General features: G+C 39.9%; 1 protein-coding gene across 2 annotated transcripts; it reads left to right on the top strand.

Moving 5' to 3' along the window:
- The first annotated feature begins 2,276 nt into the window (after positions 1 to 2,276).
- On the top strand, positions 2,277 to 5,841 carry LOC148027376 (biotin carboxyl carrier protein of acetyl-CoA carboxylase 1, chloroplastic-like). Of its 2 annotated transcripts, XM_087691951.1 has the most exons (8): positions 2,277 to 2,498; positions 3,733 to 3,780; positions 3,860 to 4,002; positions 4,118 to 4,448; positions 4,740 to 4,811; positions 4,956 to 5,021; positions 5,113 to 5,171; positions 5,564 to 5,841. In XM_087691951.1, exons 1-7 carry the CDS (start codon positions 2,325 to 2,327, stop codon positions 5,134 to 5,136), a joined length of 858 nt encoding a protein of 285 aa, XP_087548077.1. In that variant the 5' UTR covers positions 2,277 to 2,324; the 3' UTR covers positions 5,137 to 5,171; positions 5,564 to 5,841. The 2 variants fall into 2 exon arrangements, with proteins under 2 accessions (XP_087548077.1, XP_087548076.1); XM_087691950.1 differs by lacking the exon at positions 5,564 to 5,841 and having other exon boundaries at positions 2,278 to 2,498; positions 5,113 to 5,541.
- Positions 5,842 to 22,664: the final 16,823 nt, after the last annotated feature.

The raw sequence follows: 22,664 nt of genomic DNA, 5'->3' as shown, positions 1-22,664 counted from the left end.
TGCTTTTGCATGATTGGCATCCGGTTGTTTTTTATGGATAATAGTTTCTCTTCACCTCTATCATGTTGCTCCAACCCTAGCCAAAGGCTTTCTCTATCAGTTTGCATTTGTGCATGGAACTCTCATGTAACTACAACATACTTCTAGATTTAAGGCCCTTGGAATGGTTACATACTACCTCAAAGAGGTGTTATAGTGCATAAAAAAAGGAGCATTGTGCCACACATCAACATTTGATTAGGTCCACTAGGATGGTGGATACATCTAGGTAGGAGATCTCCACTCTTCGAGACTCCTGTCCATGTCCACCAACCCACAATTAGACACAACTTAAGTGTAATGTGCGAGTGACAATATTTGAAGCTTTTGCAGTCTTCACAAAGTTCAAAGACTTAACTAGTGGACCAACTACTTCTTGTGTCAAAGGAGGGTGTGGATAATGTGTGACCATATCACTTTCTGTTTTCTCAATGTTCCAATGATCAATGGCATTTGTGAATAGCCTTAATTAGAGCATCAAAGTTCATTAATGAGGAGCAACTTTTACACACTAAGGTTCGACATCAAGAGGTATTACATTGTCTTCTAGATAGTGTAAAGTCAACAACTTCGCTTTTGTTTTATTAGCCATTTCATTAAGGTTGTGAGGGCATATGCATTTGTCACACCATTTTGCCCCTATAGGGTTGTGCAAGATGCACTAGACCTTAAAAAAGTGTAACAAGTAAAAGTTGCTTTATTTTGAGAAACTAAGGAGTCAAAAAAGTGTGCCACATGTTATAGAATTTATTTGCTAGACATTTTTTGGTAGGTACTATGTGTGGCATGACCCTTAGACCATGACACATGCATGTCCAATTGACCTAGACTTGTGCATGTTGTATTGGTTGATGTAGCTAGTGCATGGATAGGTAATATGAACTACACACTCTAAAATGATGAGCATATGTCTGTGAGGCATGTTAGGACAAGTGGCTTTAGCTAATTTCAACTTTCTCCTCTACTTCATGACGTTTCTCTCTCCTTTTCGCACCTTTGTAGATGTGGATTGGTGCCACTAGGGTCCACAATGCTTTGGTTATGCTAGGATGGGCATACTGAAATGAAAGTTGGTGTAGTCACAACTACAAGTCTAAGGGCTGTGTCACACGTATATCGATGGGTGAGATGGTACTAATAAGGTGTTCTAGGCATGCACAAGTTGAAGTTTGTGGTGGGGTACAATGTATTGCTCCAAAAGCAAGAAGAATCGTGTAGAAGGGATAGAAGAAATGTGTACACGGTCCAATCACAAGGCGTCACATTTGGCAAACTTGATGGAGTTGCCTCAATCCCTTACTTTTTTAGGGTAATGAGGTGAATTCGAGAAGCGGTGGACTTTGCAAAGTTCAAGTGGATGTTGCCCCCGTATTATTAATGATGCCTCACATTAGCTTTATGATTGCCACATGCCATTGAACTTTACTATATGGACCATGCAAGCTCATTCAACCTACATTTGGGGCGATGCCAAAATCTTGCGCACATGAAGGACGAGTTCACAATGTCATCAGCATATAAACAGAATCAACTGTGCCAGAGTACATTTTTCTGTTAACATTATAAACAAGGAATTCTATGTCTGTTGGCCTTGGATTCACGTGATATCTCATTGTAGCACGTTGATGTGCTCCTCTCCCTTTTGTTGAGAGAGCATGTGAATGCAGTGCACCCACTTACTTGGTTACATGTGCGTGTAACGACGTGCTAGCAGATAACCTTTTCTTAGGGGCCTTGGAGATAAAGAGACTCGAAATTATCGATTCATGAGGATCAAAGTTAAGGCTATTGGCAACAACAGTTCATCACCATGATACTGCTTGAAGTCAAGCTATGCGAGAGAGGCGGGTGAGGCGGAAGTGCGCGTGTAGCGACTCTTACCTGCAACCAACCAGCTTTTGATTGTCAAAACTGCGGTTGGAGGTTAGTTGAGACTCGAGTACGTTGTGGAGAGGAAATGGATGAAATAAAGAGGGAAAAGGGGGGGGGGGGGGGGGGGGGGTGGGGTCGGACATTCGGACGGGCAAGCGCAAAAACAGGGCTCTCTGCCAAAGGAGTAGAGAGAGGGGCCGCATTGGATTTGCCGGTGTTGCTCTGTGTTTGGTCCGTCCGTCCTATCCGCCTCTCCCATCATCATCTTTTTATTTTATCACTTTTATTACCCCCCCTCCCCCACCCTCCCCCTCCTGTCTCTCCCTCCGCCATAGCCGCTAAGCTTCCCTAAACCCCCCCTCCCGCCCCCCCTCCCCCGCACCCCAGCCTCGATCTCATCACTGGTGCCTTTCATGGCAGCCGCTGCCCGCACCGCAGCTCTAGCTGCCTTCTCCACCTCGGATTCGGCCTGCGCTGCTCCTCAGCATCCGAAGGCCCCGCAGCCTCGTCCACGCCTTTCTTTCGCTGTCTCAGGCTTCCTCGGCCATCGCGTCAGCAGATACCTTTACAACAGATCTCGTGTCCAGGTTCTTTTCTCCTCTCGTCCCTTTTTTGCTATCGGAACTTTGCATGCTCTTGCACCGTGGATCAATTGTCTGACTGGATGTAGTGCATTACCTCGTATGAGCTTCCGCATTGGCTCTCCCATTTTCGTACTTCCAATGTACCACGTTTCTTGTTCACTGTCGTGCGGCTTGTACAGTGTTTCTACTTTCTTCCTTTGCTCTATGGAAGAGACCGTAGCTTCAGGTCATCTATTGCGTGGTTTGGATTCCACACCTGAGAGCTTCTTAATTCTCCAGGTTTCTGCAGCGAGTGAGCTCTGAGAGGCCTTATTTTCATAAATGTCGCAGACAAGTGAAATTGCCGCACGGTTTCAGTTTCAGTCGATTTCAACGTAGCCACGGAGACGTCCCCTAGGAGTCGATTTTTTCCCAACCGATATTATTTGAGCTTGCATGCCACTTGCTTAGATTTCGTTTCATGCATGCATCCTCAAACTTGAACCTGTGCATGCAGGGGCAAGATGCAATTACAAGTTTAGATCTTCATATGAAAAGCTGCACCAATTTCATGAAGTTCAGTCAACTGGTCTAATCAGGCCTTTCAAACGTTTACCACATGGAAATCTCCAGAGTATACGATCTCAAAAATCAGCGGTGCATGTTGAGTCCTTAAGGCGCAGCCAGTATTAGTGAAATTATGTTGTACAGATACATAATGCTTAATAGTTAGGATTAATTTTAAACCACCAGGTTTTATGTGGTTTACTCGCATCATCCATTGTTTGTTTGTAAATGCCCATTCGACCTGGACAAATTTGGCTAGGACCATGTGTAGCAAGTCATATACGTCTGTAAGTCATGTTCTAGCCTGTTGCAAGGAGTTCAAACGCTTTGGGATGGGTTGCTCCCGGCCATGTGATATACAATTCATATGCTTTTCTGTAAGTCATGTCCTGACCTGTTGCAAGAGTTCAAAATCTTTGGGATGGTATGGGTTGGGAGCATCAATGGCTAGAAAGGTAGATTCATGGAGTGCTGCCAAACCTAGTTTCTGTATTGATAGATGTTCCTCTCAGAAATTAGAACACAGGAATCTCTCTTGTCATTTCACTCCTGTAGCTAGTTCTACTAGTGCCTAACACTCTTACATGATGCACCTGTCTTCAAAGTGAGGGATTTTGAGAGAATACAAGTAATTATCCATGCGGCCATTGATTGGGTTTGGAATTAACACTGAAATGATGGAATTCTTTAGGAACATCGTGGGTCTCGGGCTGCCTCGCGGAGTCCTCCTGTCAATGAGGTACAGACTACAGGTTGTGTGGAAGTCCTTTGGGCATAAGGACCACCACAGTTGACTGAGGTTTTGCTTCGTTTTCCAGGTGGCTGTAGATGGCTCTGCAAATGCTGGTGTTGCCAACTCGAATGTGGAAATTAAGGCTGGGGCTGGGCCTCCTGAAGAGGTTGTACAGACAAAAGAAGCATCTATCTCTGCTGTCATGGCCGATGTTGCAAACCTAGTGAAGTAAGCTTTACTTGTCCTGCTATACTGCAGCATTGGGCAAAATTATCATTGTTGATGGGATGGACAGCACTCTATGCGGTATGCAAATCAGTTATTTTACATATAAGTTTTGCAGGCTTGTGGACTCCAGAGATATAGTAGAGTTGGAGTTGAAACACTTGGACTATGAACTTGTCATAAGGAAGAAAGAAGCCTTGCCACAGCCTCCTGCTCCGCCATCTTTTTCACCTCCACCAATGGTTGGACAGGTTCCATATACTGCCTTTGCTCCACCGCTGCCTCCACCATCACCAGCTACTTCATCTCCTGCTCCAACAACTGCCCCTGCTGCAGCAGCTCCCGCGGCTCCTGCTGCCCCAGCTGTCTCTGAATTGCCCCGTATGTTATCACCAATGGCTGGAACATTCTACAAAAGTCCAGCTCCTGGAGAACTGCCGTTTGTCAAGGTTACTAGACTTTTCAACCATGTTGTATGCTTGAGTGCTGTAAAAGTCTGCATGTAACTTGTTCTCCATTCAGCAATCTGTTTTTCCTTCAATTGTCAAAAGAGCTTGCTACTATATGTAGCCAGACTTTTAACCATCTTGTCTGCTTGAGTGCTGTCAAAGTCTGTGTGTAACTGGTTCTCCATTCAGCGGCCAGTTTTTTCTTTGATCGTTAAAAGAGCTCGCTACACCACCGAGTAGCCTGTCTTTCCTTCAATTGTTAAAAGAGTTTGCTACACTATGTACTTGCAGGTGGGAGACAGAGTTCAGAAAGGGCAAGTAATTTGCATAGTAGAAGCCATGAAGTTAATGAATGAAATTGAGGTATGTTGATATTCATACATGTTGATATTCTGGTGACTAGCCTGATAGCAAGTTTATCAAAGTGAAAGCCGGGGTCTTCAGTACTGGCTTTTATATGCACAAAGAACCACCTATATTGTAAGACTGTTTTGGTGATTGCTGCAGGCTGATCAGACAGGAACTATAGTGGAATTCCTTGTTGAAGATGGCAAGCCAGTTGCAGTTGATACAGTATGTCTCTTGCCTTGCAAGTTTTAATTTGTAATATTAGTGCTTTTGCTAGTTGCACATGCATTTATGATCCCTTGCTACCTTCTTGCAGCCACTTTTTGCTATCAAGCCTTGATTGTGTGGATCATGGCTTCAGGGCGTATTTATCAGGTAGGTCACATGGATTACTAGGTAACCACATTAAATGACTCTGGTAGTCATCTAGTATCAAGGTCGCCATAAATGTTCAGAGGAGTCATACCGCTGGTGCATATATAGGCAATGTGCCGGAGAGAGAGGGGTTGACCTCTTCGGAGTCGGGTCATTCAAGCTTTCTATTATTCTCAGGAAATTTCAATTTTGACAGTTACTTTTCTAGTTTTTCATAACATCTCTTCTTGGGTCTTGCAAACCCTCTGCTAATTTTTGTCAAATTTTTTTTAATCTAGCATGCTCAAAGCATGACCATGTGACACTATTAGTTGTACAAAATGCCACGCTTCTGATGTAGATGATAAAGGATCACCCAACTCTTTTCTGATATGCATTTTTTATTGGTGCAGCAAATGGTATTAAGATAGCTTTCATTGGTCTCGTGATGATTGGAGGCAATGTTTTCCTTCATTGTAAATTGTTCTACTTTGATCTGAAGAATGATGTGGGCTGGTTTTGGCTAATTAAGAGTGCTGTTTAGCACAAGATGGTAGTATTTAGGTCTTCTAGTGCATTAAGTTAAAATCTTCCACCAGCCACATATGGGCATTTAAACATGGATGTTTACCTACTGGGGATATTGATTATCGATCATTCATCTGAGGCTTCACATTGTGAGCTCAACTAAGCGCATGTGCTACTTTGGTGACTGCTAGGACCAATAGTTGAGCATGAACACAGCCTGCAATGCTATATACTCCTCCAGCTCCAACTGTTTCTTTATGTAGGAAATGGGTAGCATCTAGGTCTTTGATCTGTTGCTGGTAATTTGCAAAATAAAAAAATAGTTGTGTACAGAAAATATGATTACATACAGGTCTTCCATCTATCGCAATTTTCGAATTTATGTCAACTTTTAGGCAGTTCAAAGGCTGATACTGTCCATCTGGCTGAAGACTGAATCAAAATAGTCACCATTCGTTGGACAATGAGATGTTTCCTTTAAAATTGCATCTTGGGTTTGATCATGCCACTCCTTTGGGTAGACCACCATAAGTAATAAGTTTCCTTGAAGGCCATAATCCAGTTTTCAGGAGGGTGATATATGTTGGAGTCTGCTGGCTTTTGCTCTGGCCACACCCCTAGAAGAGGGTGAGGGCACACTTGCACATCTTAAGCTGTCCAAAAAAATGGTAAGGGGATCACAATTGCATGGTCCCCCTTGCACATCCTGTTTGTCGGTTTGGATGCACACAAGTCTGATGGTCTAATAAATACCTGATTGTAGAGGAGCTGCCTTTTCATGCATAAATTGCCAGATAAATGTGGAGCATCAGAAGCAGAAAGATGAAGCTGTAATTTAAGACAAGAATATTTAAACTTGAAAGTTCTGAACTTGGGAAGTGGAATTCATATACCAAAGTACAAGTGTGTACAAAGGCACAGACTGTGGGCAGCTAGTGGATTCCCCCAGGTTGCCCGTGTAGCCACGATATGTACATTGCTAACAGGAACACTACATTTGTTTAATGTATCTTACACTCGTCCTCTACATTCTGTTATAGGTTTGAAGTGCAGCTGAAGAGTGTTCTTTACAAGACATATATTCTAACCTTGTTAATGTTGAGCATTCCAATCCATCTTTACTGTTCATTCATTTGTGGAAGCCATGACTTACCATGCTTCTATTACAAGGTGATTGGATTGCACTCTGCAAGTTATGGGTAGTGTTCAGTGGCTTTAGCTTCCCTCTTCTTTTGCAGGCAAGAAGCTACAATAAATGGATTGCGTACATCTCATGAAGCATGTACGAAAGGGTGGACTAACCAACTCTTGCAATGCATCATTCTTTTGCGGCAAAAGGTAGTGTCTTATGTTTTGGAAGGCTCACGATGTAGTATACCATTGTTCCTTCAACAAGGTAGTGTCCTATGTTCTAGTTGTGCATTAGTGAAATGCCCCCATAGATCTCCAAACTTGTACATATGACATGGCACAAGCCAAACATCATAGCATTAGTTCACACTATACCAATGTGTGGACAGGCCTTCCTAGGATGTAGACTTTGTGATGGTGCATACTTGGTCCCACGGGTCTGTGCACGAAACCCGCACAAGCAACATGGTTTGCGGGCATGCAACATTGCATTGTGTCTTGAGCACGCAGCAGAAGCCAACTTGCAAGACATGTCAAGGTGACATGTTGTATCACAGTATGACCCTGTTGCGTTGAGTTACCACGGGCCGTTATGCCCTTGATATCCCTCTTGGGTTGCGGCTCACTCAACATGCGTAGTGCGTATGTCTAACTCGCACAAGGGTAACATGGCACTTGGAGTTGTAGGATTGTGCCACGGAAGAGTTTCGGGCTCATAAGGATCCACAATCAACCATCTTGGAACATGGTGTTACAAGTGCGACATGCTTCATAACCCACCTCTCATAAAAAGTCATGGTGACTTGAACTTGGAGCAGTGTGCGCTTGGTTGCCTCGCTCAAAATGAGAACCTTGCATGTTTGGAGGTAAAAACGATGGTTGCTCCATGAGGCATGGCCTACATGGAGGAGGTGGGGAGACATGGGTTGCCGGAGTCTCACACTCCCTTCCCTCATGTCTACCTCTCCTCCCTCGTCCCATGTGGTTTGAGCTGTGTTGTAGTGTGTTGATAGCTCCACTCGCAACTCGTGACAAAGTCCCTTGTTGTGCCTTTGGTTGCCTTGTACATACTTTTTGCTATGAATATGACTTTTTGCCCTCAAGATGGGCCATTTGGCAAACAGTGAGTTGAGTTGCGTTTCATGTTGTGTTGGGGTGTAACGTGACAAGTTGAGGTGTTAAGATGGCAATGTTGAGGTGTTCTTTGGTACCTTCAAGTACATGCACATGTCTTAGGGGAGCTCATGATCATCACTTTGTTGGCTAACAATCATCTACATTTCCAACATTATAATGTAGAAAGTTGGATACAAATCACTCTTTGGAGTCCTTGGGCATTTGGTGGCCTTGGCTAATAATTACCATTAGTGAGAACAACCTTTTCCAAAAGCCAAAAGTTTAGTGTGAAGGAAACTCAATCTAGTTCAAGTAATGTGATGCCCTCAATTTAAGTGACAATGGGAGACATGCTTAACACATTCTCTTAGTTGATGGTTAATTTTGGTCCATCCATTAGTGTCGTGATAATCCAAGGATGACACACAAGAAATATGACTCCAAGGATGAAAGTCTTTGCTAGAAATGGCTAGTGAGTTTAGGATGGTTATCAATGATGACTTCACCAAAAAGATTTTGTAACAAGTAGAGCATTAGACATAGAATGATGGACATAATTGATTTCAATGGGCAAACCATTAGTACCGAGCTTTAATACACCAATAAAGCAATTCATGGCTTGTAAGAGTGAAATGGGCAACCTACAATAATTGGTCCACAATGCATTGGTTTACATTATGGCAATGGTGATACAAGGCAAAGCTTGCTATAAAATTGAAGGATATTCTAGTCCATTATTGATAAATGATTTATTAGGGGTGAGAAGCTTGGCATGTTCATGCCATCTAACTTTGTCAAGTTGACACTACAAGAACTAGTGCACATGTTCATCCACAAAGGATTCATTTTGTGGCTAGCAAAATATTGGTTGCCCAAGGCCAAGGTATGCCAAGGTGTCCAATACTTTGGTACACTAAAGTCCACATAGAAGATTTACTTGTGGGCATCCTTTTAAACAAGTGCATAGGCTTTGCCTTGATTGAAAGCACCTCAACAATAGTGGAGGATTGTTGCACTATTTTCATCACAATAGCCAGCTTAATAGTGTTCAAGCCACCTAAGCTCTACATGCTATGGATTCTATCTTGGACTTATAGCCAAATCCAACTAGAAAAATGATGTAATTGCCCATCAAAGAAAGATCGGAGTTTATAAAAAAGATAACCTGTAGACCCATTAGAAAGATTTAAAACTCATTTTAGGGGCTTATAATAAAATTTCATTTTCCTAGTTTTTCTCAACCTCGAAATCTAATAAATGTAAAAGAAGTTCCAACAAAAAAGATAACATATGTGCAAGATCTACAAAAAGGGATTTAGAGGAGAATAACGTAATCCAAATGTAATAAAGAGTGGGACTAGCCAACTTTTCATTAGATATTCCCTTTTTGTACATTTAAGATATGATCTCAAAAAGGTCCCAATATCTCATAGTAAGTTTTGTAATTTTAGTTTTTAACAAGTTTATACCATTATGCTTAGCTTAAGGATAAGATTAATAGAAAAATATGGCAATGAAGATGAAAAACGTTTTTGTAACCTCTTACACAGCCATTACCACATGCAACTAATCTTTGAGGAATTTCTTTTTATAGTCAAATACTTGCTTTAAAAAAACGCCATATCGTTTACATGTGGACTTGGACGAAGAATATGCTCTCATTTTAAAATGTAGTGTTAAATAATGACAACCACTTGGAAGGACAACATGAGAACATAAGGCCTCCAATACATTGATCTATAACATAAGAGCTTAATCCCAAAATTCCAATCATGGATGCTTCTTTGTTAATCCAACCCAATGGCTCAAAATTCATAGGTAATAGCAAAAAAGGTCTTCTTCAATATATGTCCAATCCATTTTCTAGTGCCAATATGTACAAGCATCTTAATTGACATGAGGCACAGGAGAGAGCATAGAAGAGTGATGATGATATGCAACTCAAAATGTAACTTTAAATAGAGATTAAAGAAACAATAAGACACAAGACATATTGAATATGACTCCTTACTTAGATTTTGTTGCACCATCTAATTCTTACATGGTATTAGAGCCTAGGGGGCTCTAAGAAGTGAAGGGTAGATGAGAGGCAAGAGCTTTAATAGTAAAGAGGAGAAATGTCATTTGCCATATCATGTAGTAGTACTACTATACCAGTACTTCAAACAATGAGGATTTGTCTACTAGCCTTTAGTGAATGTAAGTTAGATGGTACAAATTACACTTCAGGGAAGTTTACAATTACAACTATCCTTGATTCTTATGAGCTTTTGGAGGCAGTGCTGGGAATTGACCCATAATACAATCCACCCCTAATCCATCAAATTCGAGTGTCATATTTCTCCAAATGCAAATCTACTACAGGCTTAAGATGAAGGAATGTAGATGAGTTGTGTGCCTATTCTGATAGTGTTTTGAGCTTGATTCAACATACAAACAAGGCATTAGAGACTTGGAATGTATTGAGAAGTCAGTATGAAACACATGACTAAACAAGGATTCAAAACCTAGGGAATCAACTAGCAGTGGAGAAGTTTGTTGAAGGAGAGACAACTAAGTATTCATTACTTGGATCAAGAATCTCCACGACCAGATGGTTGGCATTGGGATGCAAAAGACTAGTGAGGAGCTATCTCAAAGGTATCTTTGAATTTGTCACTTAAAATTTGATGGATTGGTAACTTTCCTAAGCTCTCATGTGAGATCCCAAGCTTTGATATTTGATAAATTTTGTGTAGTACTAATGGAGGAGAAGTTGCAGCTTAATGCTTGACAAGGTAGTGGTAGTGGAGATGTTGTATTGCTTGCTAATGCAAAAGGAAAAGGTGGTTCCTTTACTATGGTGTAAAAAAGAAGAAGGGTGGTAAGAAAAAGTTTCAAGAAGAGTGTTTCTACTGCAATAAGAGAGGACATGTAATTGTAGATTGTCATGTCAAGAAGGTAGATGAAAATAATGGTACCCTAAAAACTAAAGGAAAGAGACAACAAATACAACTAAAGTAGAGTTGGAGTTATTTATGGCAACCCGTTGGGGAAAGTGTGGTCCTCATTACAAAAAGTATATATTATTGACTCATGGATATTGAATAGTGGTATCTTCCATCACATGACTAACAAGAAAGGTCTATACAATTCTATATAGCCTTTGCAAGAATCCATCTATGTGACAGTTGGCAATGATCCAAAATGCCCTGATGAGGGCACATGCACTATTTCCTTTGTTGCTACAAATGATGAACTCAAAGAGCTTTCAAATGTGTTGTATGTTCTAGAGATTAAGAGAAATATATTATCATTTGCTTTCATAACCGATCTTGATGAGGTTCATTAAGACGTGTGTAAATTATTGATAGTGTTCGCAAAGTTTTTAGCAAAGGAGAAAGAAGGAACAACATGTATGAGCTAAGTGCTCTTATAATCACCACTAGTGTGGACATAAGGAAACTTTGGCATGAAAGATTTGGTAATGTTGGATTTGCAATGTTAAAGGAGATGCATAAGCAAGGTATGGTTGCTTACCTCTCCCCATAGTGACTAAAATGAAGGAGCCATGTGAAGCTTGTATAATGGGATGCAACATAGAAATGCATTTCCACAATAAAGCAAGAAGAAAGCTAAGGCTCCTCTAGAGTTGGTGCATGCCAACTTGTGTGGTAAAATGTTTACATAAGCCTTGGGGGATCTTCTTATTTTATGTTAATCATCATTGTCGACAACTACAATATGAAGATGTGGGGGTACTTCATGATAAAGCTCAAGATTTTGGTAAGTTTAAATAATAGCTAAAACTTATTGAGAATGAGACACAACAAAGTGTGAAGAAGTTTAGAATAGATGGTGGTAGTGGGTTCAACTCAAAGGAGTTTGAAGATATTTGCAAAAGTAAAGGGATTAAGTATCAATTGACAATGCCTCATACCACTCAATAGAATGGTATTGTTGAATGTCAAAAGCACACCATTGTGGAAACGGCAAGGTGTATGCTTAAGGGTAAGAGATTACCTAACTAGTTTTTGGTGAAAGATGTTAATATTGCAATCTACATTCTCAATTAGAGTTACACAAACTTCATCTCTTAGAAGAAGTATGCATAGGAGTTCTTGAAAGAATTTGACACGATTGATTGTAAGAAGATAGTTACACCTATATAGATCATTGGGAAGTTATCCATTGAGGATACATCAACACTAGCAAACATTTGGGAGGTACAAGAGATTGGTTAGAAGTCTTATCTATTTGTGCAATACTAGGCTAGATATCCATTTTGTTATTACCAGCCTAGCATATGGACTAGTTCACAGCCAAAAACCACCTTCTTTAGGCTACACTTGGCACTAGATTTAGGCCCTTTGTAGTAATCTACACCCTCTTCATCAACCCGATATCAAACACTTGTGTTTTGTATTTTCTCCCCTCCTAAAGAGTTGCCTAGCAATCTGTAATCACTTATCTAGAGAGATCTATTAAGCTAAAAAGGTGCATTATGAATGGAAATCCTTAATTAGCTCCTTTAAATAGCCTCAAAAATAAAAATACCAAAGTTTCTTAAAAACTACTTTAAGTATTTGTGTCCCATAAGCCAATGCCTAAACTGTGGGAGTATCCATATGTATAAATGGGAGGCTACCCAACCACTTCCCTAATTCTTGTTTTTCAAATTCTTCATTAGCTCTGGCACCAGACCTACTTAGGTTACTTATGCATTTTCTCTTCATGGAAAATAACATCATGGTTACAGATGACCTTTTAAGCTTGCAGATTCCATAGGCGATAGCCCATCTCACATGCATTGTCATAACCAAGAAAGATGTATTTTATGGACTTAGGGTCTAGCTTATTGTGTTTATCCTTGGGAACATGGCAAAAAGCCTCACATTCAAAGACATGTAAATGAGCATATGATGGAGGTTTTCTAGGCCATACCTCCTCTGCCAATTGACAATCAATAGTAGTGCATGGGGATCGATTAATGAAATGTATGACATTGGTAATTGCCTCAGCCCAAAAGTGTTGTGGTAAGCCTACTTGGCTAAGCATACTACGGACTTGCTCCTGAATCATCATCCTATTCATGTGCTCAACTCTACCATTCGGCGGTGGGGTGTATGAGGCAATCAACTGACACTTAATATTCCTCTCATCACAAAATTGCTCAAAGGCTTTAGATATATACTCTCTCCCATTATCAGATTGTTGGCTTTTCAGCCTATACCTAGATTGGTTCTCAAAAAAAGTAATCTAACACTAAAATGTAGCCAAGGCTTTTGATTTGTGCTTTATAGGATATGCCCATACCTTATGTGAGTAATCAACAATGAAAATAATGAAATAACTTGCATGACCTAAAGAATTGCACGGCATAGGTCCACAAACATTAGCATGAACAAGAGCGAGAGGCTCACCCATGCGTGTAATGCTAGACTTCTTATGTGAACTATAGGTCTGCCCTGTACAAAGACAATGATCATAAGAATCAAAACACTTATAGTTAAGGGATAGAATATATTGCAAATGAGTAAGCATTTTCATTCCCTTTAAGGACATGTGCCCAAGGTGATGATGCCATAATGATACTATATATCAACAATCCCGTGCTTGACCATCAAAACTTATCTCTCAACCTCTACTCCCTCCTCCTGCTCTCCCTCCTCTTAATCTCACTTTTACTCTTCTTTTCCCAGCCTTAAGGTATACATTCACTTTTATTTAATCTACTCTTACACACACCTTCGCTCTTCATACTCTCATCGTCCATACATTACTTGAGCTTATCTTAATAATTGCTACATTCAACTCTTAACTTGAGTCATCTATTAATGTTGAAATGATTATCCCTTCATGCACTATAGATCCCCTTTTAGACCTTACACATTGTCTCATTACCCTTTCTATCCAAGATCTATTTCGTCATCTTTAAGCCTAGATGCTACAAAGCACAACTCTTTCCATCTCCCACTTTCTTCACTACCACTTGCAACCAATCTAGTCATATCCACATTTTCCATAAGGATGTTCTATTGGGTGCCACCAAAATACAACACGTTTCTTGCTCTAATGGATAACTATTCATAAGGAGATGGCCTAAGGGAATGCCCTTCATACCATGATAGATACCATTTGCATAAACAACGTATCCCAACATGAACAAGAAGAGGTGGTAGAAGAAAAATGCCTTCCTACTAGCCAACTTTTGTTCTCACATGGCATTGATTGAGACCTCTCAATGACAAGTCTCTCGAATGGAGCTCACCAACCTATATCAATCTCTCATGGCTACTTCAACTCTCAAAACAAGAAGTTTCTCTCTTAGTCAAGTACCCCTTACATCAATGGCATTACCCTTGTACCACACCTTGGGATTTTCACAACTTCTCTCTTGATCCTATGCTCCACTCAAGCACCATTAGGTCTCTCATGGTTTCCTTATCACAAGTCCGTAGTCTGAGCACCATCATAAATTGACTTGGTTATCATCTGTTGCCTTCATTGACTATTGATGGCTTTGTCCTTATATGTGAAATTTTTGCGAATGTACTTAATATATATTGAAGGGAGACCAACACATAGAGTTTCATCCATGCTTCCTAGACTCATTTTTCTATAAATTTTGTATCATTCCTCACCTCAACGGACTTCACATACATATATCCTTGCTCCACTCGCATTTGATTGCCTATTAATGAGTTTAGCTTCCATTGTAAGCAACTTAGTCTTGAACATTATTGCACATTGCCTCCACTTTTATGTCGATATTCTAAGCTATGGATATTCACTTTCATCACTCTTATTCATGAAGTTTTGATTATCCCACCCCTTAAACATATCTAGTAACTTAATTTCCACTTGATGATTGAGAGGGGATGTAATCTATGGATTCTTGTTGAAACCACATGACCTTTAGTATTTAGAAATATTGACATGTCTCTAATGCAACAGCATCAACTTTTCAAAAATGTCCAACATATGCTCCACTTCATATATCTTGTGCTATTATCCTCTCATTATCATGCACACATGTATTGTTGAGGGTTGAAATGACTTGATTTTTTGGCTGATTTTTGTTGTTTTTATGGGCTGGTTAGTTGGTTTTTGATGGATTTTGTACGATTTTTAGTTGTTTTAGAAGTGTTTGGGAGTTTTTTTGGATGAGGTTGATTATGTTTTGGAAGCTTATGATGGTTTATAGTGGAGATATGATGTTCTGACATGTTCTATTGATATCCTGTTAGTGTCTGATTGGTTCTTTTTGAGTCTGTTGACCTTATGTTTTTCTCTGTTTTTCTTACGTATGAGGGGTTAGAATAATGATTGATGAGATTTGAGAGTGTTTGGAAGCTTATTGATTGATTCTTGATGGTTTTGAGTGATTTAAGTTGAGACAAAGGTTTTCTAATGACTATCTGTTAACCCTCTATTGACAGACTGTAGAGCCTCTGTCTCTGTTTTGTTTTTTTCCTGTATGCTTGTGTAAGTGTGATAATGGATGAATATGAATTTTGGGGAATTTTTCCAATCTTGGAAAGAGATAAATATAAGCTCAAAATAGCTCGAAGAAGTGGAAGAAGTAGCTCTACTGAAGACTTGAAGTAAAGGCTAAAGTAATAGTGACAGTAGTGTGCTCTCAAGGGACATTGTAGTGGCTTTAGTGAACTTTCATATCAGGCATACCTCTTGGGAGGGGTATCCATGAACAAATAGGGGTTATTAATGATTATTCTTCATTATCTCATTGTAATATTTAGAGAGAGTATGTATTATAAATGTGTGTGTGTGTGTGTGTGTGTGTGTGTGTGTGTGCAAAACAATGTATCTATGAGTGAGAGATTGTGAGAGAAAGTTATGGAACCTTTGAAGAAGAATACTATGTGATGATTTCCATTCAAAGTGGTGTATTCTCTTGTATCATTGTGATATCTTGATGAATTCTATGAAGAATATGAAGAGCATAATCAATTTTGTTCAAGTTAAAGTCATGGGAGAATTGTTTCTATGAAGTTGCGTGAAGATTTCTTGTTTCTGGTGTTCTTTTCCTTATTGTGGACATATCAACTATGAGAAAGATGTTTGTTGATGATACAAGATAGATTTTCTTGTAGCAGATACCCTATTTTCTTAGTGTTCCTCCTCTTGGGGCTCCATGTTTTTGGTGCGTAAAACTGCCATTGACAAGTATCAAAAGAGACTGAAAATCAAGGAAATTGCATTGTTAAGAGGAGAAGAATTCAATAGATGCTTGCAAAGTTCCTTCTACCACTGAAGAATTGGAGATTCTCATTGCTAAAGCCACTTTCTATAAGAAGTTCATTCCACATGGCGGAAGCATATTACCATCATGATGTAGGCTCTATGTGGTGGATTATTTCTTTTCCTTATTGAAGCAATAAAGACGTGCATCTTGGTAGCAAATTGCTTGGGAGCAAACTAAAGTGCAGAAATAGAGATAATGATTATCCATGGGAGATTTAGCATTCATTGATAAGTTTTCATACATCATCAAGTGAGAGATCGTGAAGAAGCTTCAGGAGTCGTGGTTAGTGGAAGTTCATGAGAACAAGAAGGAAAAGAGTTGGAATTTGTTCGTGGATTCTCAATAGCAGGATACATGGGACACATGGTGCTTTGAAAATCTTATGTTTGTCCAATTAGCAACCCACTGGAAGTTGGTAGATAGAGTATTCTTTACAACATACACTATTGAAACCATAAGAAGCTGGCATTACTATGATGATGGCACCATAACAATCCTTAGAAGAATGAGTTTTGATACCTTCAGAACCGAATACATTTCCCTCTATAGCGGTCTGAAAGCTGAATTTAGAGACATTGATAAGAAAAAAGTAGAAGAAATGTTGGCAAGAGAGTCCTCTAGGGATTGAAGTCCTTCTAATTCTATTATGTGGAGTACAAACCAATTGGGTGGAGCTAATTCCTTGATGAATGATGCAATCAAGAGGCAAGCACTAGAACAAGTCCAGAGGTACATGAGAAAAGAGAAGGTAAAAATTAAAGCCGAGAACGAGCTAGTAGTAGAAGCCTCCTTTGACGTCCTAGAGTGGCACTCTTTGTAGAAGTCCCCATGGCGACTCAAGGTCCCGTTCCTAGTTAGATCCTTCTTGGAAATATTGATGACAGGCCAGCGAACGTAGTCTCGTTGCCCATCTTTAAGGGAGAGTATAATGAAGACCCTGATCTTCATGTAGTAGAGTTCATGGTAGCATGTGTAGCTAACAATGCTAGAATCCCCGCATTGGTTGGCGATATTTCCCACCACTTTCAAAGGTGCGGAGTTTCAATGGTATGAGAGACAAATAGCATGAACTTTTGGCACATGGGACGGTCATTCTCACTAAATTCAGGTATAAAGATTTTGAAGAGTGGATGCGAGAGGAGTTTCTGAACCTAAGTCAGGCCTCTAGTGAATGAGTGGAAGCTTATGTCTCTAGAATGGAATCCATACTGAAAAGATGAACCAACCATTACTTGGATGAAGGCATCTAGAAGGGAGTTTTTCTGAGAGGTCTACAACCAGAAGTTCGTAAGTTTGTGGAATTGAGAAGACCAGTCAACCTGCAGGTTGCAATGAAAGGTGCAAGACTGTATAATGAAGTTGAAGTAAGGTTGTCAATGACCTCAGGAAGAGGAGTCCTACCTCCTTCCATGCCAGGAATGGCATACCCACCAAATGCAATCCTAGGGACAGTTCCCTACCCCTACCCTCAATTAAAAACCGTGTTGTAATATAGTGCACCAAATCCATAGTGGTTGCTGTAGTAGACGGCAATACCTCAAATGATGGTTCAACCACAACAACAATGGACTTAAAAGTTCCCCCAATGGCAACTCAATAACAGTGGAACCCAACCAATTGGAACCAACAACCCCGAGTCTCAACAGGAGCTTTGAATTAGAATCAGAATAGAGGACCCTCTGGATCAACCCAACCAGTATATGTAGTGATAACAGAAGCTTCCCAAATTCTTACTGCAAGTACTCCAGGAGGTGAAAACCTGGACTAGCTGTCCAATTCAGTTGTGCAAGTATCAAGGAGTTGATGGATGTGATTACAAAACAGCTATAGACATTGAAGGTGAATACTTCCAACATATCCATTCCTACAGGAGGTGGAAGAGATGTGATGCGGTCTAATACATGGTGTGGAAAGTGCCACCAAGTGGGACATTTAGCTACTGAATGTACTTGAAAACCAACTATCCATGGAGCCTTCTGTTAATACTATTTGAGGAAGAACCATACAGAAGATATATCCTCTCTGAAGGAGATGCATGAAAGGAGAAAAAAAGATGAAAAAGCAAGATTTAAATTGTTGGAATCCAAGATGACCACTTAGGACATCGGACCAAAGCCTAGGGAGTTCAGTCCTAATTTTGGCCCAAGGAGGTTTTCCTCTCAAAATTACAGAGGATGATAGTTTAGCGGTGGCCAAAGATAAGAAGTGGAGTGTTACAGATGTGGAGAAAAGGGGCATATCTCACCAAGCTGTCCCAACCCTAGAAGGTCCATGGATTACAAGCCCTTATGTAGTCGATGCAAAGGAGAAGGCCACACTGCAAAAGACTCTCCCAGTCCCAGCTCCTGTGAAAGCTACCCCTGATACTTAATAGAAGACCTAAGAACTTGCTTCCGATTTGGTGGAATTGGAAGCTGCCACAATAACACGTGCTAAGAAAGGAGAACCCACAGTTCCAAAAGAGAACATTCCCTCTGCCAAGACGATGAATTTCAACCTTTCCAAGGAGAAACAAAATAGTGCAGAGCAAAACAATGTAGTACAGAGCACTGCAGTGCCACAGAGAGCTATAAAGAGAGTAGTAGAGATAGGACTAGAGGTCTAGGAGATAGAGGATGCCAAAGTATATTCAAAAGTAGAAGAGGTGTAGAGGTTGCCAAGGGAAGATGAAAGTGGGTGTTGTCCCATTCCCTAGCCGATTGGAAAAGCCTATGGATCTCATCAAAGAATATGATTTGGTCAAAGACCTAGACACCTTCAAACAAAACCTAACATTTTGACAGTTTTTGCTGACGTTGTCTCCTAGTTGTTGAAAGAAATTTAAAAGCATACTCACAAGGAAAAGAGGCCTAAGGATTGCTTTTTCCATGGCAACTAAGTCCAACAAAGTCCCAAAGCCTATGAAGGAAGTGGTTGTGGCTAATGCCTTCTTGGATAATGGTATCCCAGAGATCAAAGTGTGGATTGAAGGATCATTTATTTTGTAAATGCATTGATTGATGGAGATTCATCAGTAAACATAATGATGGATGTGACAATGAAGGATCTAGGCTTGCAAGGAATGCAACCTACATAGTGGCTTATTCAACTGGTAGACCAAAGTAGAATCAAGCCTTTGGGCCTTCTCCCGTATGTGAAGACAACCCTTGTAGGAAGAGATTATTGGCTGACATATTTGGTAGTCAAACCAAATTCCTACAGGACCTCATACCCCAATTTTTAGGAAGACCTTGGCTTTTTGAAGCAAGGGCACGGACGGATTGGTTCAAAGGAACCCTAACCCTAGGCAGAGGACCCAACAAAGTGGTGTTGAAGTTGTATGGATCGCAAAAAGGCAATGGATCCACTTCCATTGAATTCGTCACAAACTATTCTAATGAAGTAACAGATGGCACATTAGGAGATGATGAAGCAGTCAAACAAATATTTCCTAAGAAAATATAGGCACAATCCCTGCTGATAGTGGGTATTGTAAGCCAATTGTCGAAAGAAGTAAAGTCTTTGTCAATGGGTGAATACCTCTTGGCCTGAACCTGAATTGACTTCTGAAATCACCTTTGACAATAAGATAGAAGCATGGATGTATTGTTCTCCCTGTACATGGCCATAACAAAGTCAGATACAAACATAGAGAGGCATGGCTAGAGACAGAAGTAGAGGCAAATGCAGAAGCAACAGACATAACAAAGAGTCCGCTCTTCTCTTAGAATCACCTATAGAAGCAGAAACAGAGTCTAAAGAGGACGAAGATGACAAGGAGGAAGAAAACTATGAAAGCGAAATGAAAGAATCTATCATACTCGCAGAAGGCATAGATGAGAAAGAAGTTTCAAAAGCTCTAGAAATAGAAAACCCCATGCTGTTAGATAGAATAACTTTGGTACCTTTTGGACTAACTAATGAGTCACATCATGTGCAACATATCCATAAGAAATGGATTAAGAAGAATAAGCCTTTCTTCAGTAGTGGCTCTTGTCGCCCCAAAAGTAACCCTTCTCAAGAGAAAATGATGATGATGCACCTTGCCAACAAGCACTAATTCAGCAACTCAAACAGAACTCAGAAGGTTCCCATATGTGACATTCTTGGATACATCCTCGAAAGACGAGTCCTCGAGCCAAGAAGTAGCTCATCCTCAAAACAAATCCGAAACTGCTCTAATACCCTTTTAGCTTCCCAAGGAGCAAGCTAAGTCTCCACTGCAAGAGGAAGTTGGTTCCAGTGGATCATCAGAAAAGGAGACTACTCCCTTGAAGGAGTCAACAGATCTATACCCAGAATTGTCAATGGGATCTTCATCTATGAAGTGAAAGGTGAAAAGCAATCAACATTTGTGGATGCAGATGGTACCGAATGTCACCTGAAGATGGGTATCAATCTTCTAGAAGAAGAACTATCAGTATTGCATGACCTCAATAGATGGCCCATAGATATGATGCTTATCTTTCCCTTTATAAATCTAATTCACCAGTTATTTTACCTCTTCTTTTTCAACATCAAGGTGCTCTTGAAATTCCTATTTTCACTCAGTGTTCTTTTATTGAGGATTGAGTATTTTTTTCTCCTCCGTCTTGTCCTTTCTCATCTATAAATATTCATTTCACTTTTCCAGCCTATTTATTAACATCCTTTTTAACAGATTCTCCTAGCTTCTCACCTAATCTCTCTTTAGCTTATTCTTTCTTTTATGATTTTGCTTATCCATCCCTTCATCCTCTTTCACTGGTTCCTCTTCCCTCTCCTACCACTTCTATCCCTCATCCCCCTCAGCTGGTTAGTGGCTATATAGACTTTGATCATAAGATTCCTAGAAGATGAGGATGGAGTGCAAGAGATTCACTTACAAGACCTCAAATCAATTGGCCATTGATTCTAGAAGAATGGACAATTGCTAGTTCAGCTTTTCAGAACTATCTTTATTTTGCTCAGTAGCATTCATAGTCTTCCAATTCTTCAGTGAGATTGACTGCTTACTTAGCTTGGTATCTAGTGCATATACATAGGCATTTGCACAATGAACATAAGTTGATACCAAAGCTGCGCATGAATTTGAATGTGATTATTGATCCTCAACAGTTGGATATCTTGTACTTTCATGCTCTTTATTTTCCTAGCAGATATCTTGTCTTGGTGGAGAGGATGTGTTGTTTGTAAAATTTTCAAAATCCTCCCAAGACTTTTGTAGATGAATCTTTATCTATGGATTGCTTTCGTAATCACCAAGCCTTCAAGAGGGATCATCTTCATTGATACCCATGAATGTGATTTTTGATGATTCATAATGATATCTCTTTTGGAGGTGCCATTCAGATGGTTGTTTTGTGTAAATGTGTGTGAGATGGTTATTTTGTTCTATGATGGGGTCATGGTGAATGAAGATTCAACATTGTTCAAGAATATATCTTTTTGAAGATTTGTGGTGATGATGATGCTGAATGGATAGCTCAAGATGCAAAGATGCAGAAACTCTTATAGCCTTTAAAAGTTTGTCATGCTTTTATCTTTCAAAGTTGAGATAATAGATAAAGGTGTTTTCCTTTCATTGTATTCTTTATTAGATACATGCTATGAGTTGGGGTTGTGTTTGGATGGCGTTTCTTGAAGATACTAAAGAAGATTGAGGTGAGCTATATTTTAAACTTATATTCTCTTTTTCCTTAGGTCGCGATAAGGATGCTCCATGATTAAGTGTGGGGATATGTTGAGGGTTGAAATGACTTGATTTTTTGGTTGATTTTTGTTGTTTTTTTGGAACTTTTTGGGAGTATTCTCACGATGTTAATTATATTTTGGAAGCTCATGATGGCATAGTGGAGATATGATATTTTGACATGTTCTATTGATGTCTTGTTAGTATTTGATTGGTTATGTTTGAGTCTGTTGACCTTCTGTTTTGCTCTGTTTTTCTTTTGTATGAGGGGTTGGAATAATGATTCATGAAGTTTGAGAGTGTTTGGAAGCTTATTGATTGATTCTTGATGGTTTTGAGTGATTTAAGTTGAGCTAAAGGCTTTCTGATAACTATATGTTAACCCTCTATTGATCGTCTATAAAGCCTCTGTCTCTGTTCTGTTTTGTATGCCTCTGTAAGTGTGATGATGGATGAATGTGAAGTTTGGAGAAGTTTTTCAATCTTGGGAAGAGATGAATATAAGTTCAAAATAGCTCAAAAAGTGGAAGAAGTAGCTACTGAATACTTGAAGTAAAGACTAAAGTGACAATGATAGTAGTGAGATCTCAAGGGACACTATAGTGGCTTTGGTGACCTTTCATAGTAGACATACTTCTTGGGAGGGGTATCCATGACCAAATATGGGTTATGAATGATTATTCTTCATTATCTCATTGTAAAATTGAGAGAGAGCATGTATGAGAGAGAGAGAGAGAGAGAGAGAGAGAGAGAGAGAGAGAGAGAGAGAGAGAGAGAGAGAGAGAGAGAGAGAGATCTATGCAAAACAATATATCTATGAGTGAGAGATTGTGAGAGAAAG

Source organism: Lygodium microphyllum, chromosome 13 (assembly GCF_053477565.2).
Source record: "Lygodium microphyllum isolate KBCC chromosome 13, Lygodium_microphyllum_v1.1.10, whole genome shotgun sequence".
Lineage (NCBI taxonomy): Eukaryota > Viridiplantae > Streptophyta > Polypodiopsida > Schizaeales > Lygodiaceae > Lygodium > Lygodium microphyllum.
Note: the sequence above shows the minus strand (reverse complement) of the source record. Positions and strands in the feature narration are given on the sequence as shown.

What these genes read in the sequence shown, in the direction of transcription:
- LOC148027376 (XM_087691951.1), top strand. Translation starts at nt 2,325, where the DNA reads ATGGCAGCCGCTGCCCGCACCGCAGCTCTAGCTGCCTTCTCCACCTCG. An exon ending in GAGAACTGCCGTTTGTCAAG is followed by an intron (nt 4,449 to 4,739) that starts GTTACTAGACTT and finishes ATGTACTTGCAG; the next exon opens with GTGGGAGACAGAGTTCAGAA. An exon ending in AGTTAATGAATGAAATTGAG is followed by an intron (nt 4,812 to 4,955) that starts GTATGTTGATAT and finishes TGATTGCTGCAG; the next exon opens with GCTGATCAGACAGGAACTAT.